At 58.6% G+C, this 20,112-nt stretch overlaps 1 protein-coding gene across 1 annotated transcript in view; it reads left to right on the forward strand.

Moving 5' to 3' along the window:
* The window catches only part of WFS1 (wolframin ER transmembrane glycoprotein), a 28,400-nt gene extending 8,587 nt beyond the window's left edge, over positions 1-19,813 (forward strand). The window contains exons 3-8 of the mRNA XM_060012068.1: positions 7,364-7,446; positions 7,907-8,051; positions 9,831-10,001; positions 11,422-11,502; positions 12,365-12,510; positions 17,189-19,813. Coding sequence (XP_059868051.1) covers positions 7,364-7,446; positions 7,907-8,051; positions 9,831-10,001; positions 11,422-11,502; positions 12,365-12,510; positions 17,189-18,997 — 2,435 coding nt within the window. The 3' untranslated portion in view covers positions 18,998-19,813. The remainder of the gene's footprint in view (positions 1-7,363; positions 7,447-7,906; positions 8,052-9,830; positions 10,002-11,421; positions 11,503-12,364; positions 12,511-17,188) is intronic.
* Positions 19,814-20,112: the final 299 nt, after the last annotated feature.

Genomic DNA, 20,112 nt, shown 5'->3' on the forward strand with positions numbered 1-20,112 from the left:
GAACGGAGCCCGCTGGGGACATCAGGTCTAAAAGCTCTGTGGGTGGTGAAAGCCCTGTGACTTCTTTCCATGGATCACCGCCCTCTCCTTCCTGCTCACCGAGACCATCCCACGTTCTTCAAATCCGCCTCCGCCTTCCCTGTTCCCCCACCTCCCCTTTGCCACATGGGAACCTCTGCCCAAAATATGCTATCGCCATCTCCACCTGTTGAAATCCTACCCAGCTCTCAAGGCACTGCCGCCTCTTCGACTTTCTGACCTCCTCCCACAGCAAGAAAGACATGTGCTGTCGTAACCGGACTCACACACCCACGGGCCTGCACGCACACACGCACACATCCAGTGGGAACGGAAATTTCCAAAACCATACTTGTCCTTAGTGTGTGTGTTGCTGTCTGATAGTCTCCATTCTGTTGCTTTTATTTAAAAACAAATGCTGCTTGTGGGCAGTAAAATTGGTTCCGTGACCTTCTGGGTCGAAGTCTGTAGTTTGAAAAACGCTCTGTGGTTTGGTGCCAGTGCACCCCAGCCGGGACTCTGGAGTACGTCTGTCCACATGAGCTGTTTATTTACTGAGTGTCGGGGCCATGAGGTGGTGCAGGAAGATGGTGCCGGGATGGCTGAGGTGGGACGCTTGGCTGGGCTGGTGGCCTTGAGCTGTGTGCCCTTGAGGGAGTTGGGAGGCCTCGCTGAGCCTGTCTCTGTATCTGTAAAGTGGGCGCAGTCATACCAGCCATGTGGAGTCCACGTGCTAGGACCCTGTGCTCTGAGCATGGCGCATGGGGCGAGGTGCTGAGTCAAGGCCCCTTGTCCCTTAGGTGCCTGCCCGGTGGCGCAGAGAGCATCCGTGCCTGGAGCTTGATGTGTTTCGTGGATGTCATCAAGCCTCCTGCCCCCCGAGCCCATCTCATTTCCTATTCAGGCTTCTCCTGGGGTGTTGCCTCGCATGTCGGGGCAGCCTTCCAGTTTCACGGCCCCACTCAGTCCCTCTTGGGCGACCGGTCTCAGTGTCAGCTCCAGGCTCTGTGTGTCTGGGTGTAGGGGCTTCACGTGTGCGTCGGATTCTTCTCTCCCCCAGGAGGCTGTTGTGCTGCAAGCTGTGCGTGCGTGCGTGTGCGCACGTGTGCATGTGCGCCCACGTGCTTCCTTGTGTCCTGCACGAGGCAGGACGCCGTGACTCTCTCGGCCGCCGCTGCTCCAGATGCTCTGTATGAGTTAGGGAAGTCCCCGGCCGCGCCCCGCCCTTCTCCAGCTCGCCCAGCCTTGCCGTTTCGTTTTCCCCCTTGAGAAGCCGGCTGCCTGAGGTGAGCACCCCCAGCTCAGCACTGCCCCTGCCCCATGCAGGGGCCCCAGACCCGTGGTGGGGAGCGTCTGCCATGTGCACTGCAGACCTGGGGGCTTCACGTGACCCCTTACGGTAGCTCGAGAGGGAGACTCTGTTCTTGTCCCCATCTAGAGATGAGGAAACTGAGCCATCAACTTACCAAAGCAGCCAGTGCTGAGTGATGGGCACAGGGGTGATCCCAGTCTCCTGTCCCACGCTGCTCCCATGCCCAGCGGAGCTGCAGGGACCTCCGAGCTCTGGGTGAAGAGGGCCTGAGCTCTGCGGCTCCATCACGCTGGACTAGTGCCTGATTGTCCCCAGAAACACGCCCCACTGGGCTCTTCTGATCTCCATATCTCCTTCAAAGATCACTGCGTTCTCTGCTTCGTCTCCAAGGCCTCTGGGCAGGCCAGGGCCTGATCTGGAATCTCTGTCCAGCCACAAACACCCCACAGCTGTGGGGCCAGGAGACGGGGGCTGGGAACGCACTTGGTTTCAATCTGGGTGAAGCAAAACGGCCTCAGAGGACGGACCAAGTCAAGACTGCCAGTTTCAGATAAGAAGAGTCAGGAAACACATGTGGTCTCTGTTTGGCTTCTGACCCCGAGGGGAGGGGCGGGGAGCACTGAGCAAGCGCTGGGCCAGTTGGCACCCTCGGGGTCCCGGCCCGCCACAGCTGGGCCCTGCTGCCTCACTTCTCTCTGTGGCGTCACTGTCACTGAATTGGACACATCAGGAAACGTTCACCCCAGTGTTGACTGAGGGCCTGCCTGCTCAGCGGGTGCAGGAGACAGTGGGCAAGGCAGGCAGGGCCCGCCGCCACGTGCAGGGCACAAAGGGCTCCCAGGCTGATGGCTCTGGGCAGGGGTTGGACGCAGGGTCAAGAGGTCGGCCAACTGAGTGGGGTCTCAAATGGTCGGGATAAGGAGAATGGGTGTTCTGGGGAACGTTAGAGGATTTAAACCAGAGGAGCGGCATGACCTCTGTTACGTGGAGATGACCCGTGGGAGCCGAGGCCAGCAGGGAGGCCCGTGGCAGGTGGAGGGGCCCCCGGAAGCTGGGCTGACTCCAGGTCTCTGGCTGGAGCTGCCAGGTGGGTGCAGGGCGTGGGCGGGGCAGTTTCCCAGCGGGGTTCAGGGCGGGACGGCGGGATTGGGAAGGTCAGGAGACGATGTGGTGCGGGAGGGGATGCGGAGCGCTGAGTCCCTGCTGTCCTGGGGACAAGGCCACAGCCACAAACGACGCGCTCTCTCCTTGTCCGGTCAAGGTGCTGGCTAGTGAAGAGTTAGGGAGTTTTGTACACGCGTTATTTTATCCTGACCCTGACTGAAGCCCTGGTCTGTCTGGTTGTCAGGCCATCACTCCGATCCCCTCACTCCAGGATGACCTGTCGTGAGGACAGATGGCAGGGGCGGTGAGGCTGTCTCCGGCCTGGTGGCTTCCTGGGACCTTTGGAAACTTGGCAGCATGCCCTTCATCCCTTACCTTTAACCTCCCCTTTGCATTCCAAGTCTTGGGTGTCACCTCTTCCAGGAAGCCCCTGCCATCAGGATTGATGATGCCTGGTACCTCCGCCGCCCCCCTGAGCCTGCACTGCTGGACTGTGATTGTCCCCGTCTGGCCCCTGGGCGGGTAGGGGGGGCGGGGGTCCTGCCTCCTTCAGCTCAGTGCCCTTGGCTCCTGGAGCTCAGACTGGCCCGGGGCCAATGCTCAGTAAACGTCTGCTGGGTGAGTGATGATGGGCGAGGTCCATGACCACTGCTTGGGCCTGTGGGAAGCTCAGACCTCCTGCCCGGGACCCCCGCCTTGGAGCTTAGCCAGCCCCTGGAAAAGACGGGGTCGCAGGGATTGTCCTCCTTGTGTGTTCATGAGAACCAGAGTCAGCATCACGAAGGCTGCTGGGACAGCCCCTGGTGCAAGGTGACCCAGCCGCCCACAGCGATGAGGAGGACACGTGGGATGCCCTGGGGCTCTTATCACCTTTCCCTTCACCGCAGCCCACGTGGTGGGTGTCAGGAGAGGACCAGGGACTCTAAGGCCTAAGGCCTTAGGGAGCCTAAGGCCTTGTCCAGGGCCAGCGAGTGAGGCAGTGGAAGGGCAGCAGCTCCTAGAGACAGGAGTATGGCATCATAGTTCCTGTGTGTTTCAGATTGTGCTCTTCTCTTAAGAGCCTTTGGCGTGCGTTCAACCATTTAAACAATGTGCTCCAGCAAATCTAGATCTCAGCAGTTGTGGAGAATGGAAGCCAGCTTCTCTCTTGCTCTCAGCCGTCTCTGGGGAGCTGGCAGAGCCCTCGGGACTTCTGGGAAGGGACGCCTGAGGCTCCCCAGCCCACGGCCCTGGGGTGGGTGACGAGTGGGAGCATGACTTGCTCGCCACTCACCTTTGTCTGTTTCTACTCAGAACCTGCTCAGATCAGGGAGGTGAGCTTGGCAGTTCAGTCTCCAGGCCAAGAGTGTGCTGTGTTCCAGGCCCTGTGCAAGGATTTGGGGAGACAGAGATGAAAGCTTGAGACCATTCCCTTGTCGGTCCCCTGTCCACCCCTCCCGTCTGTTCAGCTTTTGCTGAGCTGTGTCTGACACTGGGGGATGGAGATGGGTCAGACCTGCGGGACACAGATCATCTCCGTAAAGGCTGGTGGGACCGTGAGAGACGCAGGAAAATGGAGATGGGCTGTGCTGGGGGGAGGGGACAGCATCCTGGGGACTCTCCTCCCATTTCATGATAAAATGAGCATCAGTTACTAATGCGGTGTGGTGGATACAAGTCTCTCAAATGCGTGGGATCTGCAGGAGATAAATAGTATAAAGGAGGGGGTGTGCTGGTCCTCTGTGGATCCTCACAGAGGTGAGGAGACTACCCAGGGCCATGCAGCTCTGCCATTGCCGTTTTGTGATTGATAGAAAGACTTTCAAAAATGAGCTAGAGTCGGGACACTCTCAGTTGCTGGTGATGTTGAAACCCGATGTAAATTAACATAAGCAAAAAAAAAAAAAAAGAAAAACAGGGTGTGGGGCTTCCCTGGTGGCGCAGTGGTTAAGAATCCGCCTGCCAATGCAGGGGACACGGGTTTGAGCCCTGGTCCGGGAAGCTCCCACATGCCGCGGAGCAACTAAGCCCGTGCGCCACAACTACTGAAGCCCGAGTGCCTAGAGCCTGTGCTCTGCAACAAGAGAAGCCACTTCAGTGAGAAGCCCGTGCACCGCAACAAAGAGTAGCCCCCGCTCGCCACAACTAGAGAAAGACGCGCACGGCAACAAAGAACAAAAGCAGCCAAAATAAATCAATAAATAAAATAAATTTATTAAAAAAACCCAAAACAACAGGGTGCAGGGGATTTGTTTCTTCCATATGTCTGCACAGTGTAGAGTATCCAGGGACTCAGATGACATGATTGGGAATCTGCCCCCAGCTCTGCTTTCCTGCATGCCCTCACTCTCAGGTGGGCTTCCCCCAGGGCAGCCCTCGGCCTCCAAGCTGGTGTCTGTCAGCTGAGATCCAGCAGAAGGAAGAGACATTGCCCAGCAGCCAGCACAGACCCCACTGTCCTGACTTGGGTCTGTGTCCCTCCCTGAACCTGCTGCTGTGGTCAGGGAGACGGATGGGCCAGTAGGCTTGCTGCAGCCATCCTGTGAGAGTGGGGGAGGGTGGGTCCCCAAAGGGGCCATCAGGTTAGGGTTAGGAAGAGGCCAGGAATGAGAGTCAAGCCCGCAGAGAACTCGTGTGTTCAGTGGCCCTCGGTATCCACGCTGACGCAGCCAGCGTCTGGCGGTGGTCTTTATGTGAGGGTTCCTCCTTGGCTGGAACAAGCCAGAACCCCCCGATCGGTTCGCAGCACGAGCCCAACATTTGAGTAGTTGTAGACCTACTTCTGCCGGTGCCAAATGGAAAGGAGGGTAATGAGGGAGGTGAGGTGCCTGTTTCAAAGAGATTCTGTATATCGAGGAGACTTCTTGAAATGTCAGGCTGTGGACAATGTCTGCGAAAAATTAATCACGGACAGAATAACCTTTTTAGCCAACAGATCTGTGCCTGAATCTTCCATATTCTGATTTAATAAAAAGGACCTTGGACTTGTGAATTTAGTGAGTAAAGAAAAGAGCTGTGAACTCCAAGAGGTGCCTGGTGTTGGGCTGGGAAGTGTGGCCTCAGTGAGCCAGGAAGGCCCTGGGGTCAGCCGAGAGGTGGGACGTGGGGAGGCGAAAGGAACGCACACTGGGAACGCCAACTCTGGACCAGGCACTTAATACGAAGCGTCTCGTTCTTCATAAACCGTCCTACTGGATGGATATTGACGATGGGATTGAAAATGACTCTCCCTTGGTCATGAGGCACTTTGACGCTAAGGGTAGATTCACAGGCAGGTCAGATTTCTCTACACACACACCCTCCTTCCCTGCGAGCCCACCCTTCCCATTTGTTCTCTTTAGTCTGAGCCCTTGGCCAGAAAGTTCATTCCCGCCCTTGCTGAAGGGGGTGATGGCAGCCGAAGGGAGAACTGACCTTGATGACTCAGGAAGCACCAAGGTCTGGGGCCACGGGGTGGGATGGACGTCCTGGGCCCTGAAGCCATCTCTGGGTTAGGTCCCTGGGACCTGGTCAAGGGAACCCAGGCTGAACTCCTCAGGGAGAGGTATCATCATGTTTGCAAGCTGTCCACCAAGAGGGTCTCAGTACAGGTGCCTGACCTGTGGGTCTCGTTAAGAATCCTCCTTTTGAGCCGTCCCCAGACACCCCCACCCGGCCCCCGTGTCCTCTCCAAACTAGGTGTGACCTCTGCCTTTGAACCTCCTAGGCTGCGTCGCTTTAGGCCCCTGCCCTGCCGTCTCCCCCTGGGCTCCTGGGTGCCGTAGATTTGGGCACCCTGCACACAGGGGCTGGCTCTGAGCCTGGCGGACCTGGTTCTGGGAAAGGCCTGGATGAAGGGGTAGGGAAAGCTGGTCATCCAGTGGGTGTTCCTGGGGACTGTTCGTGTTTCCCTGAATTCTGCCTTCTGTTTCCAGAAATCTCTAGAGAGCAAGAGTCTGTTAATCCCAATTAGGCACCTGCTAAGGTGGGCTGTGGCAATGGCCGAGGCGAGGTGTGGTGTCGGGCATAGGCCCGGGTATTGGTTGCTTAAATCAAAGAAAGGGACTGGTAAAAAGTGATCTTTTTAAAAAAAGTTTTTGTTATGCTGCCCACTGCAGGAGAGGCTGTAGTGAAATCGATGAAGTTACGTGATGCTTTTGTAACTTAGGATAGCTTTTTACAAAGAAAATATAGCACGAGCTGTATGATGTTTGGACCCTTGGACCTAGTAATTCACCTGAAGAACCTGTGCTGGGAGAATGACCCCCCCCCAATAAAAAATACACCTACAGAATGGTTTGTTGGCACTGTTTTATAAAATTAGGGAGTATGGGAATAACCTAAAGGTCCGATGGAGAGGAGAGGCCCAGAACGCTGATGGGATTTCTGAGCCACTGAAATGGTGCATTTCACTGCAGAGCAACATGGGAAATTGGTTGTGATTCACTACTCTATATATATATATATATATATATATATATATATATATATATATATATATATACCAAAATGTATGTACCGTGATTATGACCTCCAAAAATCAGTCGTGTGTATAGACGACAGTCTTGGAAAACATGAATTTGGTTTGTTTATTGGGGCGCTGGGCATTGGGGTGCAGGTTCTCCAGCTCAGGGGCTTTTGAACTTGAGCCCTCGGATCTTTCTAGAACTCCGTTCAAGCCTGAGCTCAGCCGCTCTGGCTGCAGTGAGCTGAGGGGGCGACGGTGGTTACCGGTGCCCCCCTCTGTCCCTTGTCTCCCACCACGAGCTCTGAGCAGCCACTGGAACCGCCGCCGGGCAGCTTTGTGGTCCTTGCTCCCAGGAAAGCAGCTTCCTGGCACCTTCTCTCTGCATCTGCTGTCACGCTCTTGACCTGGGGCTGACGTCTGTTCCTGCCGTCCCCTCCCCTCCTCAGATAAGTGACAAGGACCACCTTGGTGACAGTCCATCTGCTTGTTTTCCCGTGTTAAAGGGCCTGCGAAGGGAGATGTGGACACCCCTTTTGAAGAGGTCCTGGAGAAGGCCAAGGCCGGGGACCCCAAGGCACAGACGGAGGTGAGCACTGCTGTCCGCGGGAGACTCAGGCTGCGGCCTGCAGCGTGGTGGGTCTGGGAGAAGCTGGTGCCTGCAAGCTGGGAGCTGGGAGCGGCCTGACTGTGCCCGCCGTGTCCAGGCCCCCGTTTGTTGCGTTTCTGTGTTCATGGTGTTTCTTCCCTCCGCCCTCTGGGGAGCACATACGTGTTCACCTCCTCTGTCCAGCTCCCACCTGATCTTGGGCATCACCTCCTCTGATACCACCTCTGCTTCCTGCCTGTCCTCATGCCCCACCCCCTCTCTCATCGCATCAGTGGGGGAGGGGTCCTGACACCCCCCTTGGCAGGGAGCACCGGGCGGAGAGGGAGAGGGAGGCCGAGGTTGCCCAGCTGCGGGGAGCAGCTCAGGGCAGGACGTGGGAGCCCGGGCGCTGTGCGTGGAGGCCGCTGCAGCACGTGGAGTGACGGGGTCCTGCTTGCAGGTGGGGAAACGCTACCTGCAGCTTGCCGGCGACGGGGATGAAGAGGTCAACAACTGCACTGCTGTCGACTGGCTGACCCTCGCCGCCAAGCAGGGCCGGCGCGAGGCCGTCAAGCTTCTCCGCCGGTGCCTGGCGGACAGAAAAGGTGGGTCAAGAGGCCTGGGGGGGGATGCGTGAGGCATGCCGTGCTGCTTTGCTAAATTAACAACTAAAGTAGCAGCAGGAAAACTTGCTGCTGGCAGTGCCATTGAGCAATGAGTGTGGTTTCTGTTATGCCAGTGGCTTTGCCATTTAGCCATTTTTGGAGTATAACGTGTGATACTTAGGGAGTGAAGCCATTTCCATCCTCTTTAACTTGTGGTGGTGTCTACAAGGAGATACCCTCTGGGTTCTAATCCAAATTGAGGAGTAGATCCTGGAGCCAAGTTGGAGAACACGACGGGGGCCTGAGGTCAGAGCGGCACTTTCTGAACTGACTTTCCATCCAGTCTGAGCCGAGAAGCTGGGGACCATGGGCCAGTGAAGACCCGCTCAGGCTGGCACTCACCGCCAGGACGGGTCTGGGTGTTGGGAGGGGCAGTGATGTGTAGCCTGGCCACGTGTGGACACTTACTAGGTTATCCTGCCCAAGGGAAATGGCTCGTTCCCGGTGTCAGGGAAGAGTGTTTCCTGAAGGTTCAAACCGCAGAAGAAAGATGAAAGTGGGTGTCAGAAAGGGGCCTTTTTTCCCTCAGATTGTAGAAGTGTTTATTGTTATCAAAGAAAACTTGAACTATATAGAAAACATAAAGATAGAAATTACCCATCACGTTGAAACCCAGAGAGAAGTGCTCTGTAGTTTGGTATTTGTTTTCTTCTGGTTTTGCATTGTAATGTTTTAAAGTAACATTTATTATATAGAATCTACTCTCTCTGGACCTTAGGCTGATGCCTTTGACAACTTGGAGTGGTCATATTTTGCTAGCCGAAATTTCTCACCAAGCCAGCTTCCCTGTTCCAGGGCAGGCAGGACGGCCTTGCACTGGCCAATCGAGTCAGTGTGGCCCGCACAGCTCACTGGAGCCAGTGGTTCCCAGACGCCTTGAGGGAGCCAAGGCAGGCCCGAGGACCAGAGGGCGTGTGAGGGAGGGGGCCAGGCCTCGTGTGACCCACAGCCTCCACGTTCTCGCAGTTGAGTGCTTACCGATCATAAACGTGGGCTCTGGTTGAAAGTTTCGGAGACGTTTCAAAGGAGAAAAAGCCCAATCCTCCATCCCTAGTCTCGCTGCCCTCTGGAAGGGCCTTGCTGATGTCCAGGTGGTTGGGGAGTAGGGGGAAAGGCAGCTGCTGACCAGCCCATGAAACCTGCTCCCGGTCTCTCCATGGGTGAGTCTTGCCTACCTGGGAAAGGGCCGTCTGTGCAGGGACACAGTTGCTCCTGGCGCCCTAGGAGGGGCGGGCGCTGTGGATGCAGGGATGCCCCGCTCTTGCACCCAGGCCACTCACTGCAGTGAGACTGACCAGGGTCTGAGACTGGCTCTGCCTCCCTGACTCGGTGGCCTTGGCAATCCAGGCCGCCGCTGTGTGCCTTGGTTTCTCCATCTGTAAGGCGGGGACAGCAGCATCCCACCAGAGGGTCCTTGTGAGGGTGAAATGGGGAGGGGGGAGCAAGCCAGGAAGATGGGGAGTCCTTGCCCAGCACCAGGCCACCATGGCCACTTGGTGAGTGTCTGCTGAAAGGCCAGGCCGAGCCACCCACCGGCCGGGACTTTGGCCAGACGTCCTTTTGGTCAGATGTTCGTTTCAGCCCTGGTGACAAAGGTGCCTGCAAAGCCGCTTGCAGGAATCCCTTCCCAACCCCCTCAAGCGGGCTGGCCAGGACCAGGGCGTCGCTGACAGCTTCTGGGCAGGTGAGGCGAGGGCTCTGATGCCTCCCCTCTTTCAGGCATCACCTCCGAGAATGAGCAGGAGGTGAGGCACCTTTCCTCCGAGACCGACCTGGAGCGGGCCGTGCGCAAGGCGGCCCTCGTCATGTACTGGAAGCTCAACCCCAAGAAGAAGAAGCAGGTGGCCGTGTCGGAGCTGCTGGAGAACGTGGGCCAGGTCAACGAGCACGGTACGCGGCCTTGCCGTGCGGCCTCCTGGGCCTTTGTGTTGGAGTCCTGGGTGCTTCCGCATGGGAGCTGAAGCGGGGGCTCCAGGGACCTTCTTGTGGGGACCTCACAGGTGTCCTGTAAAGCTGGCGAGCGTCCTTCCTGGGCATCCTCCTGTTTCTGGGGTCCCCGCCCTGAGCTGTGCCCTGAGCCCTGGCTCAGTCCGAGGTCTGGGCGCCCAGCAGGCCCTTCCCCTGGTTCTACCTAGATTTGCTCTGCGCCTTGGGGTTTCCTCCCCTCCTGCCCACAGGCAGAGCCACAGGCCTTGTCGTTCCAATGGTGTCCTGCTCTTCCTGAGGGACAGGGAGTGCGGGGAGGGTGAGAGGTGTGGGCAGGGACCTAGGTCCCCGAACCCCCAAGAGTCTGTCCAGGGCGGACCTCATTGCCAGCCTCTGCAGCCCTCCCTATCTCCTTCTAACTTGACTTTCCGCAAAGGGCACGGGCAGCAGCCAGAAGGACGGATGGGGCAGGAGAATGGGTGTCCCTGACTGGGTGTGGCCTCTCCATTTCCCTGGGTTGGTGGCGCGGGGGGCACCTGACTCTTGTGACTTCATTACCTCGAGGAGCCCCTGCCTCCCGCTGTTCAGAAAATGACTCTCTGCCCAGGGCTTCGCCCAGCCTTCTCCGGCCCCGAGGGGTAGATGCTGGGGGCTGGAGCTACCTGCCAACCCGTCAGAGAGGACTGCTGGGTGGGCACCTCTGCCCCTTCTCTGGGGATCTCAGGGCAGGACTCCTGTCTGACCTGCCCCTCTGGGACGAGCAGAGGTGGCCGGGTGGCAGCACCCCCAAGAGGCGTGCTTGCCCCATGTGGAGCCCGGAGACCCTGTGAGGCCTCAGCGCCACCTGCACGTGCTGCCCCCGCCCCCACTGGCCACTTCCACTCGGGGCTCCCGTGGCCTCCCTCAGTCACAGTGCCCCTCCTCTCCTGTTGTCACTGTCTGCGCTCTGGTCCAACTCCTGCCCGCCCCGCCCCTGCAGAGGTGCACCTCGGAGCCTGGCGCGGGAGAGCTGGGTGAATGCCTGCCAGGTTGGGGGTGTGGCGGTAGGGGCGGCGCTTTCTCCTCCAGGGGAGCATCACGCCAAGTGACGACGCTAGCAGCAAAGGTGTATGGGGACAGGCTAGGCTGACCGGAGGGTATGGTGTGTCCAGTGCCAAGGCCGCGCCTGTACAGGGGATGGGCTGTGCCCTGTGGGGCCTGAGTCACCCTTGGGGCGGAAGCTGAGAGGTGACAGTCCTGAGGGGTGGCCCTTGCACTGCCCTCCGGGGCTGCGTGGAGGCACCAGGCCCTGCAGTCCCCGGGGCACACTGGCAGGTTCCCGGGGGGCTGCAGGGAATGGGGCGGTCAACCTGCCCCGATTCTCAATCCGCTCTGTCCCCTGCAGATGGAGGGGTGCAGCCTGGCCCCGTCCCCAAGTCGCTGCAGAAGCAGAGGCGGGTGCTAGAGCGCTTGGTCAGCAGCGAATGTGAGTACGGCCGCCGGTCCTGCGCTTGTGACACCCCTTGCCGTGCTGTCTCTCCCACCGCCCCGAGCGCCGTGTCTGCTCCCTCCTGCCAGTCCAGGCCTGGCCTCCAGGGTCTTGGAGGCGTGATGGATTTTCAGTCCCTCTGGGGCTGTTGATTGGGTGTCAGTGTTCTGGGCTCTGGGATCTGGACCCTGCCCACTGGGAGCATGCACTCTGGAGGGACAGCGAGGGCAGCATGACAGTCCCTGCAGGACAAAGAGCTGCCGGGGGCTGCGAGCACACCGGGTGCCCGAGCCAGTGAGGGTGAGGAGGCAGCTAGCCCTCGGAGGGCACCGGGGGGTGCTCCAGGCCAAGCAGACATCACAGGCAGAGGCCTGGGGGCACCCAGCATGGGCTGTGGGGAGGTGGGGGATAGAGGGCAGAACATGGCGGGTGGAGGTAGTAAAGGTGTGCCAGGCACACAGTAGGCCCGGCACACAGTAGGTCCTCAGAGGATACGCGTTGACTGGCGGGGTTAGGAGGGGGCTGAGCCGCAGGGCGTCAGTGCTGTGAGCAGCCAGGGCCAAGGGAGGGCAAGGGTCACAGGGGCCCTGGCGGTGACGGTGGCTGAGGAGTCAGCGTTGGAGCTGGGCTCAGGCAGCCCCTAGGCTTGAAGAGCTAGGGAGGGGGCCGCTTCGGGGGAGGGACAGCACATCACCAAGGCGAGGAGGCCATCGGCAGGCCTGTCTGCGTCTCTCCTCCCGTCGTCCGGGCCCAGGGAGGGGTTTGCCTGGCCCAGCCAGCGTGCCCCTGCTCACCTGGCCACGCGGGGTGACAGTGCTTGCAGTCTCGCAGACCCCATGTGTTCTCTTCTGTGCTTTAGCCAAGAGCTACATAGCGCTGGACGACTTCGTGGAGATCACCAAGAAGTACGCCAAGGGCGTCATCCCCGCCGACCTGTTCCTGCAGGACGACGACGATGACGAGCTGGCAGGCAAGAGCCCCGAGGACCTGCCCCTGCGCCTGAAGGTAAGCGTGGCTGGAGGCACCCGTGGAGGGCTCTCGGCCCGGGCTGCGCCGCCCTGCGCCCCCCAGTGCTCCCCGGGGAGCTGTAGGTGGGGGGCCTTGCCCAACACAGGGGCCTCAGGGACTGTGTAGCTTGTCCCTGCGGAGGCTCGTCCTGCAGGGACGTCACCGTAACTGCGTAAGGACGCGTCCTTGTGAAGGGAGGCCTTTCACGTGTGCTCAGGCTCTGAAACCAAGGGCACTGTCGGGGGCGGGCAGGTTCAGTGGGTGATGGACAAGCTGAGGCACCTTCTCATCTTTCCCTGCCAAACGCCATCGGGGGACAGGATGCCGTGCCCTGGAGGTCACCTTTCACTTAGACTTTGTCATTTTGAAAAATTATCCGTTTATGGCACAGAGTGGAGGTCAGTTCCTCGAAGATGCCTTTTCCCTAAAGCAAAGTGCTGTGTTCAGGCGGCCAGGAGGCCCCTGCAGTGGTGCCTGTTTATCTGGATCTGCAGGGGCTCGGGGAGCAAGCCAGGTGTGGTGTGGAGAGAGTGGCAGGGAGGTGACCGAGGGCCGACCTGAAGGGGGGAGCGTGCGCTTACACCGTTGGCCAGCGAGCAGCAGTGGCTTCAGGGAGTGAGGGAGGCTAAGCGTGCCGACAGCCAGGAGTGGCTGCTCGTGTGGCCCTGGTGTCACAGCTTTTGTTTTCCTGGTCACGTGGTTGTGACTAAGGGTGCAGATGTACAGTGTGGCCACACCGCCCTTCACCAGATTTCCCCCAGTTCAGCTCACGGGCTTGAATTAGTTGTGTTTGTATCTCACATTGCCGAGAACACCAGGATTTACAGAAGTCTGGCTATCTGGCCCCAGACAGGTCCATCACCACGACTGGCCAGGAGGGCCCCGGCCAGCACAAGGGCCTCTGAGCAGACCAAGCGTCACAGAGGTCCTGGCGTTAGTCACACAAGAATCCGTCGGGTTCTGTGCATCCCCAGCTGCCTGGGAACGTGTGTGAGCTGCCGTCAGCGTGGGAGAGTGGGCTGTGTGTGTGCGAGCAGGGTCAGGGCTGGTGACAGGACGTGTGCTGACGTGTCACCCTCCCAGACGCAGCGCAGTGTAAGCACCGTGCTGGGGCCTGGAGGTGGAGGCTCAGAAAGCTGCCCTCGGTGGGTGGAGAGGCCGACTTGGAAGCAAGTTCCACAGAGATGCTGCAGCCCAGAGAGGTGGGTGTGAAGGCCACACTCAGGACCAGCAAGCTGAGTGAGAGTCCCTGAGGGCAGGTAGGGTGTCCAGGGTGAAGGTTCTGAGATGTGGGGTCAGGATGGCCCAGGAAGCCAACCAGGGAGGCCATGGCTTTTATTGAAGGCCCACTCAGAAGCAGGCCTGGGCTAAGCGTGTTCACAAATGACATTAGTTTTCTTATTAAAGCGAGCGAGGGAAGGTGGAGCATTTGCTGTGGTTCTTCGCAAAGAGGAGGTGCTCCCCAAATGCCAGTGAGGGTCAAAGGTGAAAGGGTAGTGGGAGAAGACCCATGGGCCAGGTGGTCCTGGCCTGGACACCGTAGTTTGCATTGTTCTGGCATAATTACTAATAATACCTGCTTTCAAAAGCATCCTGGTTTGGACAGCAAGTTATGTTACCCTCCTTACGGGTAACAAGCTCAGGGCTGTAAGATATCTGAAAGTCCTTTTTGGGAAAAAGAGATTTGAAGTATTCCTTTTTTTTTTTTTTTTTCAGTTTTTGAAGTTGTCAGAGCACTTTGATTCTTTTACACTTTGTCTCATTAAAAGCCTTTGGAAAAAGAGAGAATGAATCATAGCGGTGTCTCCTGGAACTAAAAGCTGTCCCAGCCTTTATTAGCCCCCTGGAGGACAGAAAGGACGCGTGCCCGGGGAGCCCTCAGCACCCCAGTGGGAAGTGACAGATGCCTCTCTGCGAGCTGACGTGACCCCCAGGGATGTTCCAGGCTCCGAGCTGCCTCTTCTCAAGCCTTTGGTGACAGATGAAACCTTCGTAAAGATGAATTCAGGAATATTTTAAAGGCATAATGTTTTTGTATTAAATGATTGAGAATCCAGCACATGAACATTCACTCAGGTCCGAGCAGAGTCTAGTTGACCTGCTGAGTGAGCGGTGGGTTCCTTGGTCGGCTTCCCCTGTTGTAAAAGGCTGTTTGCTTGGTTTCTCACATTAGCCGAGCGACTGGTGACCACAGCCCTGGCCAGGTTGCCCTGTCCTGTCCTTTCGTGAACTGACTCCCTACTCATTTTTTTTTTTTTTTTTTTTGGCCGCGCTGTGCGACATGCAGGATCTTAGTTCCCCGACCAGGGATCGAACCTGTGCCCCTAACAGCGGAAGCGCAGAGTCCTAACCACTGGACCACCAGGGAAGTCCCCCTACTTATTTTTAAAAATTTCTCTCCTGCTCAAAGAAAAGTTCATTTTAATTTGTTTGGGCTTTCTCTACAGAAAAGGTCTCTAGTCTCACAATGTGGTGGGGCCCCAAGAAGTAGGGCTTGGGTAGAAGCTACAAGGGACAGAATTGGGACCTTAAAAGGAGAGAACTGGTCATGGTGGCCCAGGTGCCTCGCCGTGCGGGCAGAGGCTGGCACCATTGGACATCAGGTTCTAGAAGCTTTGTGTCTTTTAAAGGTCCTCTCAACCATGTGATTGTGTGGCCTCATGGGCAAAAAAAAAAAAAAAAAAAAAAATAGTGTGAATGGTTTTGAGCATTAGGATAGGATTTCAGATTAGTTTTAAGGTCCCAGCTGCTTGGGTACCTCCAGGCTAGCTCCCCCAAAGCTGTCCAGTGCTGGTTGTGCAGAGAGAGAACGGCTGTGGGAACAGCCGCCCTGGGGGGCCTCTCATCTGTCTGGTTAGAAACGCCCCGTCCACAGGGATGAGCCGAGAGGCCGCCGCTGACGCACTCACGGGTTCTTTCCATTGCTCTTTCCATCGCTGTTGCGTGCTGTTGCGTTTCAGCTGGTGGGTGTGGCTTTGGGCCGAAGGGGCCCCTCCCAGAGGAAGCCGGAGCAGGTTATTTTTGGAGACACGGGTTTGCTGTCTGGCAAGTGTCAGAAATCCACACCAAGGATTATGGCGTCCGACGTCCCCTAGTGCCACCTCCAGATGGGGTGGGTGCTGTGTCTGCTTCTGGGAAGCTGGCCCCAGTGAGCTGGGGCAGCCCTTAGTTGGTTTACTGGTTTGTTCATTTTCTTGCCCATTCTAAAACAGAGAGTAAGTGGACCGTCACAAACACGTCAGGAAGAATGCAGCTCCGCGTGCGTGCGCGTGTGTGTCTGTAGACACAGTCTTACACACTCCTGTTTCCGCTGTGAGCCCGGGTCACTCTCATCTGGAGGACTCACTCTCCTGGCTGCTCCCGGGCGTCCTGGTCATCCTGAGTTGCCTGCCAGCCGCGGCTCTTGGGCAGATGACGGCCGCACCCCAGTATTGTCACTCAGTTGTACACACCCAGGATCCCTGCCCCTCCTCGGCCCTCTGGTGGGTGGGGCAGAGCGAGTCTGTTCCCAGGGTGTGGGTGGAGGCTGTGCTGCCCACCTCACCCGGGCGCTGACAGGGCTTCTGTCATGTAGCCCCTCGGACGGGCTCTGGGCACAGCTGGGCTTTGCTGCCCCCAGGCATGGGTGACCTCCGCGAGGACCCAGCACCCTGGTGCGGTCCTCCTTGAGGAGGACCGAGTGAGCACCGGCACTGCCCACAGCTACTTTCTTTATTCACCCCCTTCGGCTTCCCTCGCGTCTCCCCGGAACCGTGGTGGGGCTGGAGGCCTCCGGGATTCTGTACAGAGAACCAGGCAGGTATGGGGGCCACCCTGGGTGGCAGAATCGCCCTCGCTGCCCTCACAGCCCCTCATTCGTCTTCTGTTGCGGAAAAGGCCGAGGGTTTCTGATGCTCTTTGCAGTGAGCACAGCCCGGGGGAGTGGGACCCAAGGCAGGGAGCGGTGCTGCCCTTGAACGTGGCTGTGAGGGTTGTGCGTCTGTTCTAGCAGTCGGTGTGCAGGGGTGGGGGGTGCAGGCGGCTGGCGTCGGGCCTCCTGTCGCAGTGAAGATGTCGCATCCGCCCCATCGCAGCTGAACCCTTTCCATTCACATGGCTGCCGAACTCTCCTTCCCGGAGTCCCTGCTCCGCTCCTGGGCCGGTCAGAGCCCAGCGTAGACCGGTAAAGCAGTGGTTCCTCTCCCCCTTGGTGGATGGGTGAGCCGCTGAGGCTCGGTGACGTCCCCTCCACAGGGGTGGCTGAGATGCAAGCAGCCCGGTGCTCTGTCATCTTTGCAAGTGTGAGGCCCATGGGGAGGGAAGAGGGGGCCAGGTGGGCTCTGCCAGGCGCCCCAGGTCTCGCAGCGAAGACCAGCCCTCATAAGTCTGGAGACCCTGGTGGAGGGTTGGGAGTCAGGGGTGGGCGGGAGGGAGGGGCCAGGCCCTGCAGGATTGGGCGGGATCGGGGGAAGGTTCGTGAGACCACGTGGAGCATCACCACCTGCAGAGGGTGTTACAGGTGGAGGGGCCATGCGGACCAAGGGCCTGGCCGTGGTTGAAATGACGGGTGAGTTCGCTTTGCCCAGAGCTGGGGGCAGTGCGGGTGAGTGACAGAGAGCAGCGACACAGCAGAGAGTGGGGCTCCCACCCTGGCCACGTTCCAGTGCCCCTCCTTTGTCTGCACCCCTCCTCCCAGGTGGTCAGATACCCGCTGCACGTCATCATGGAGCTGAAAGAGTACCTGATTGATGTGGCGTCCCGGGCGGGCCTGCACTGGCTGTCCACCCTCGTGCCTACCCACCACATCAACGCCCTGGTCTTCTTCTTCATCGTCAGCAACCTCACCATCGACTTCTTCGCCTTCTTCGTGCCCCTGGTCGTCTTCTACCTGTCCTTCATCTCCATGGTCATCTGCACCCTCAAGGTTTTCCAGGACAGCAAGGCCTGGGAGAGCTTCCGTGCCCTCACCAGCCTGCTCCTGCGATTCGAGCCCAACCTGGACGTGGAGCAGGCCGAGGGGAACTTCGGCTGGAACCACCTGGAGCCCTACGTCCACTTCCTGCTGTCTGTCTTCTTCGTCATCTTCTCCTTCCCCATCGCCAGCAAGGACTGCATCCCCTGCTCGGAGCTGGCCGTCGTGTCCGTCTTCTTCACGGTCACTAGCTACATGAGCCTGAGCACCTCGGCCGAGCCCTACACCAGGAGGGCCCTGGTGACCGAGGTGGCGGCCGGCCTGCTCTCCCTTCTGCCCACTGTGCCCGTCGACTGGCGCTACCTGAAGCTCCTGGGCCAGACCTTCTTCACGGTGCCCGTCGGCCACTTCGTCGTCCTGAACGTCAGCATCCCCTGCCTGCTCTATGTGTACCTGCTGTACCTCTTCTTCCGCATGGCCCAGCTGAGAAACTTCAAGGGCGCCTACTGCTACCTGGTCCCCTACCTGGTCTGCTTCATGTGGTGCGAGCTCTCCGTGGTCATCCTGCTTGAGTCCACCGGCCTGGGGCTGGTGCGTGCGTCCATCGGCTACTTCCTCTTCCTCTTCGCTCTCCCCATCCTGGTGGCCGGCCTGGCGCTGATGGCTGCGGTGCGGTTGGCCCACTGGTTCTTGTCCCTGGAGCTCACCAAGGTTGTGGTCACCATGGTGGTCTGCAGCATCCCCCTGCTGGTCCGTTGGTGGACCAGGGCCAACTTCTCCGTGGTGGAGATGGTCAAGTCCCTGACACGGAGCTCCATCGTCAAGCTGATCCTGGTGTGGCTCACGGCCATCGTGCTCTTCTGCTGGTTCTACGTGTACCGCTCGGAGGGCATGAAGGTCTACAACTCCACGCTGACCTGGCAGCAGTACGGCTTCCTGTGCGGGCCGAGGGCCTGGAAGGAGACCAACATGGCCCGCACCCAGATCCTCTGCAGCCACCTGGAGGGCCACAGGGTCACGTGGACCGGCCGCTTCAAGTATGTCCGCGTGACGGAGATCGACAACAGCGCCGAGTCGGCCATCAACATGCTCCCGCTCTTCATCGGCGACTGGGTGCGCTGCCTCTACGGTGAGGCCTACCCGTCCTGCAGCTCGGGCAACGTCTCCACGGCCGAGGAGGAGCTCTGCCGCCTCAAGCTCCTGGCCAAGCACCCCTGCCACATCAAGAAGTTCGACCGGCACAAGTTCGAGATCACCGTGGGCATGCCCTACAGTGGCGCCAACGGCACCCGCGGCCCCGAGGAGGACGACATCACCAAGGACATCGTGCTGCGGGCCAGCAGCGAGTTCAAGGACGTGCTGCTCCACCTGCGCCAGGGCAGCGTCATCGAGTTCAGCACCGTCCTCGAGGGCCGCCTGGGCAGCAAGTGGCCCGTCTTCGAGCTCAAGGCCATCAGCTGCCTCAACTGCATGGCGCAGCTCTCACCAGCCAGGCGGCAGGTGAAGGTCGAGCGGGACTGGCGCAGCACTGTGCACGGCGCCGTGAAGTTCGCCTTCAACTTCTTCTTCTTCCCCTTCCTGTCGGTGGCCTGAGGATGCGTCCTGTTGCAGGAGTGTCGGTGCATGTGGCTGCCAGGACCTCCCCCCACGGCCTCCCGGCTGAACAGCGCAACACTAACCACTGTGCGCGCGCGTGCGTGCGTGTGTGTGTGTGTGTGTGTGTGTGTGTGTGTGTGTCCGCACGCATGCGCAAACGCAGGGCTTTGGAGACCATTTGTCACGTGTAGTCTGCTCACACCTCTGTGAACGGGCTGACTCCTTTACTCTGTCCACTTTGACTGCCCAGTGTGGTTGGAAATGGCATGCACAGCCTCGACCCGCAGTCCCGACCTCTCCGTGCGCAGCTGGTGTGCCAGGCTAGACCAGGATTCCTGTGCCCGAAAAACACTTTACAGATGCTGCCCTCCCTCCCCTACCACCTCCACGCACGCCCCGGCCCCTCATTTACTTCTGTTTGGGTTTGTTATTTAAAGAACCAATAGTGCTGCTCTGTAAACTCAACGATAGCTTTTCTTATTTATTTGGTCACTGCTAAGCCTTGACAGCTGTCTGCAAATCCTGGGGGCCTGCAGAGCCGCTCTGTCATATGACCAAGGCCCTGCCTGATTCTGAGATCGGAGGCCGCACAGGCAGAAGCCCCGAGCTCTGCATCCTGCAGCCTGCCCGCCTCGCAGCTCTCCTGTCTGGTGGGTAATGGGTGAGTTTGCGAGGGTCTCGCCTGAATCCACCGGGACTAGGAAATAGAAGGAACCCAGGGCGTCCCCTCCCGGTGCTCAGAAACGCTAGGCTATGTTTAGAACCAGAAAGCAGAAAGTCAGGGTCCTAAAGCAGCCGAAATAAAAACCTTTGATGAAATCCACTGTCCTTTTCTTTCTTTAAAAGAAGGCTGTTTTTTGTATGTGTAAGAGAATCAACAGGTGTCTACCCTTGTACTGAGTTACATACAAGTGCAGCTGGGGTTACAAAGAGCAGAACTGATTCTCAGTGAGCGACCCCGACACTACTAGGCCAGGGGCCCCTGCAGTGTTTGCGCCATCACCCAGCTGTCTGCCCGGGTCTTACTAGTTGTGAAATGCTCATGGTCATGATTATTTGTGAAACTGAAATCACCACTGAAAGGGCACATACGTGGTTATTCGTGGTTCAGT

This window comes from Delphinus delphis, chromosome 5 (genome assembly GCF_949987515.2).
Source record: "Delphinus delphis chromosome 5, mDelDel1.2, whole genome shotgun sequence".
Lineage (NCBI taxonomy): Eukaryota > Metazoa > Chordata > Mammalia > Artiodactyla > Delphinidae > Delphinus > Delphinus delphis.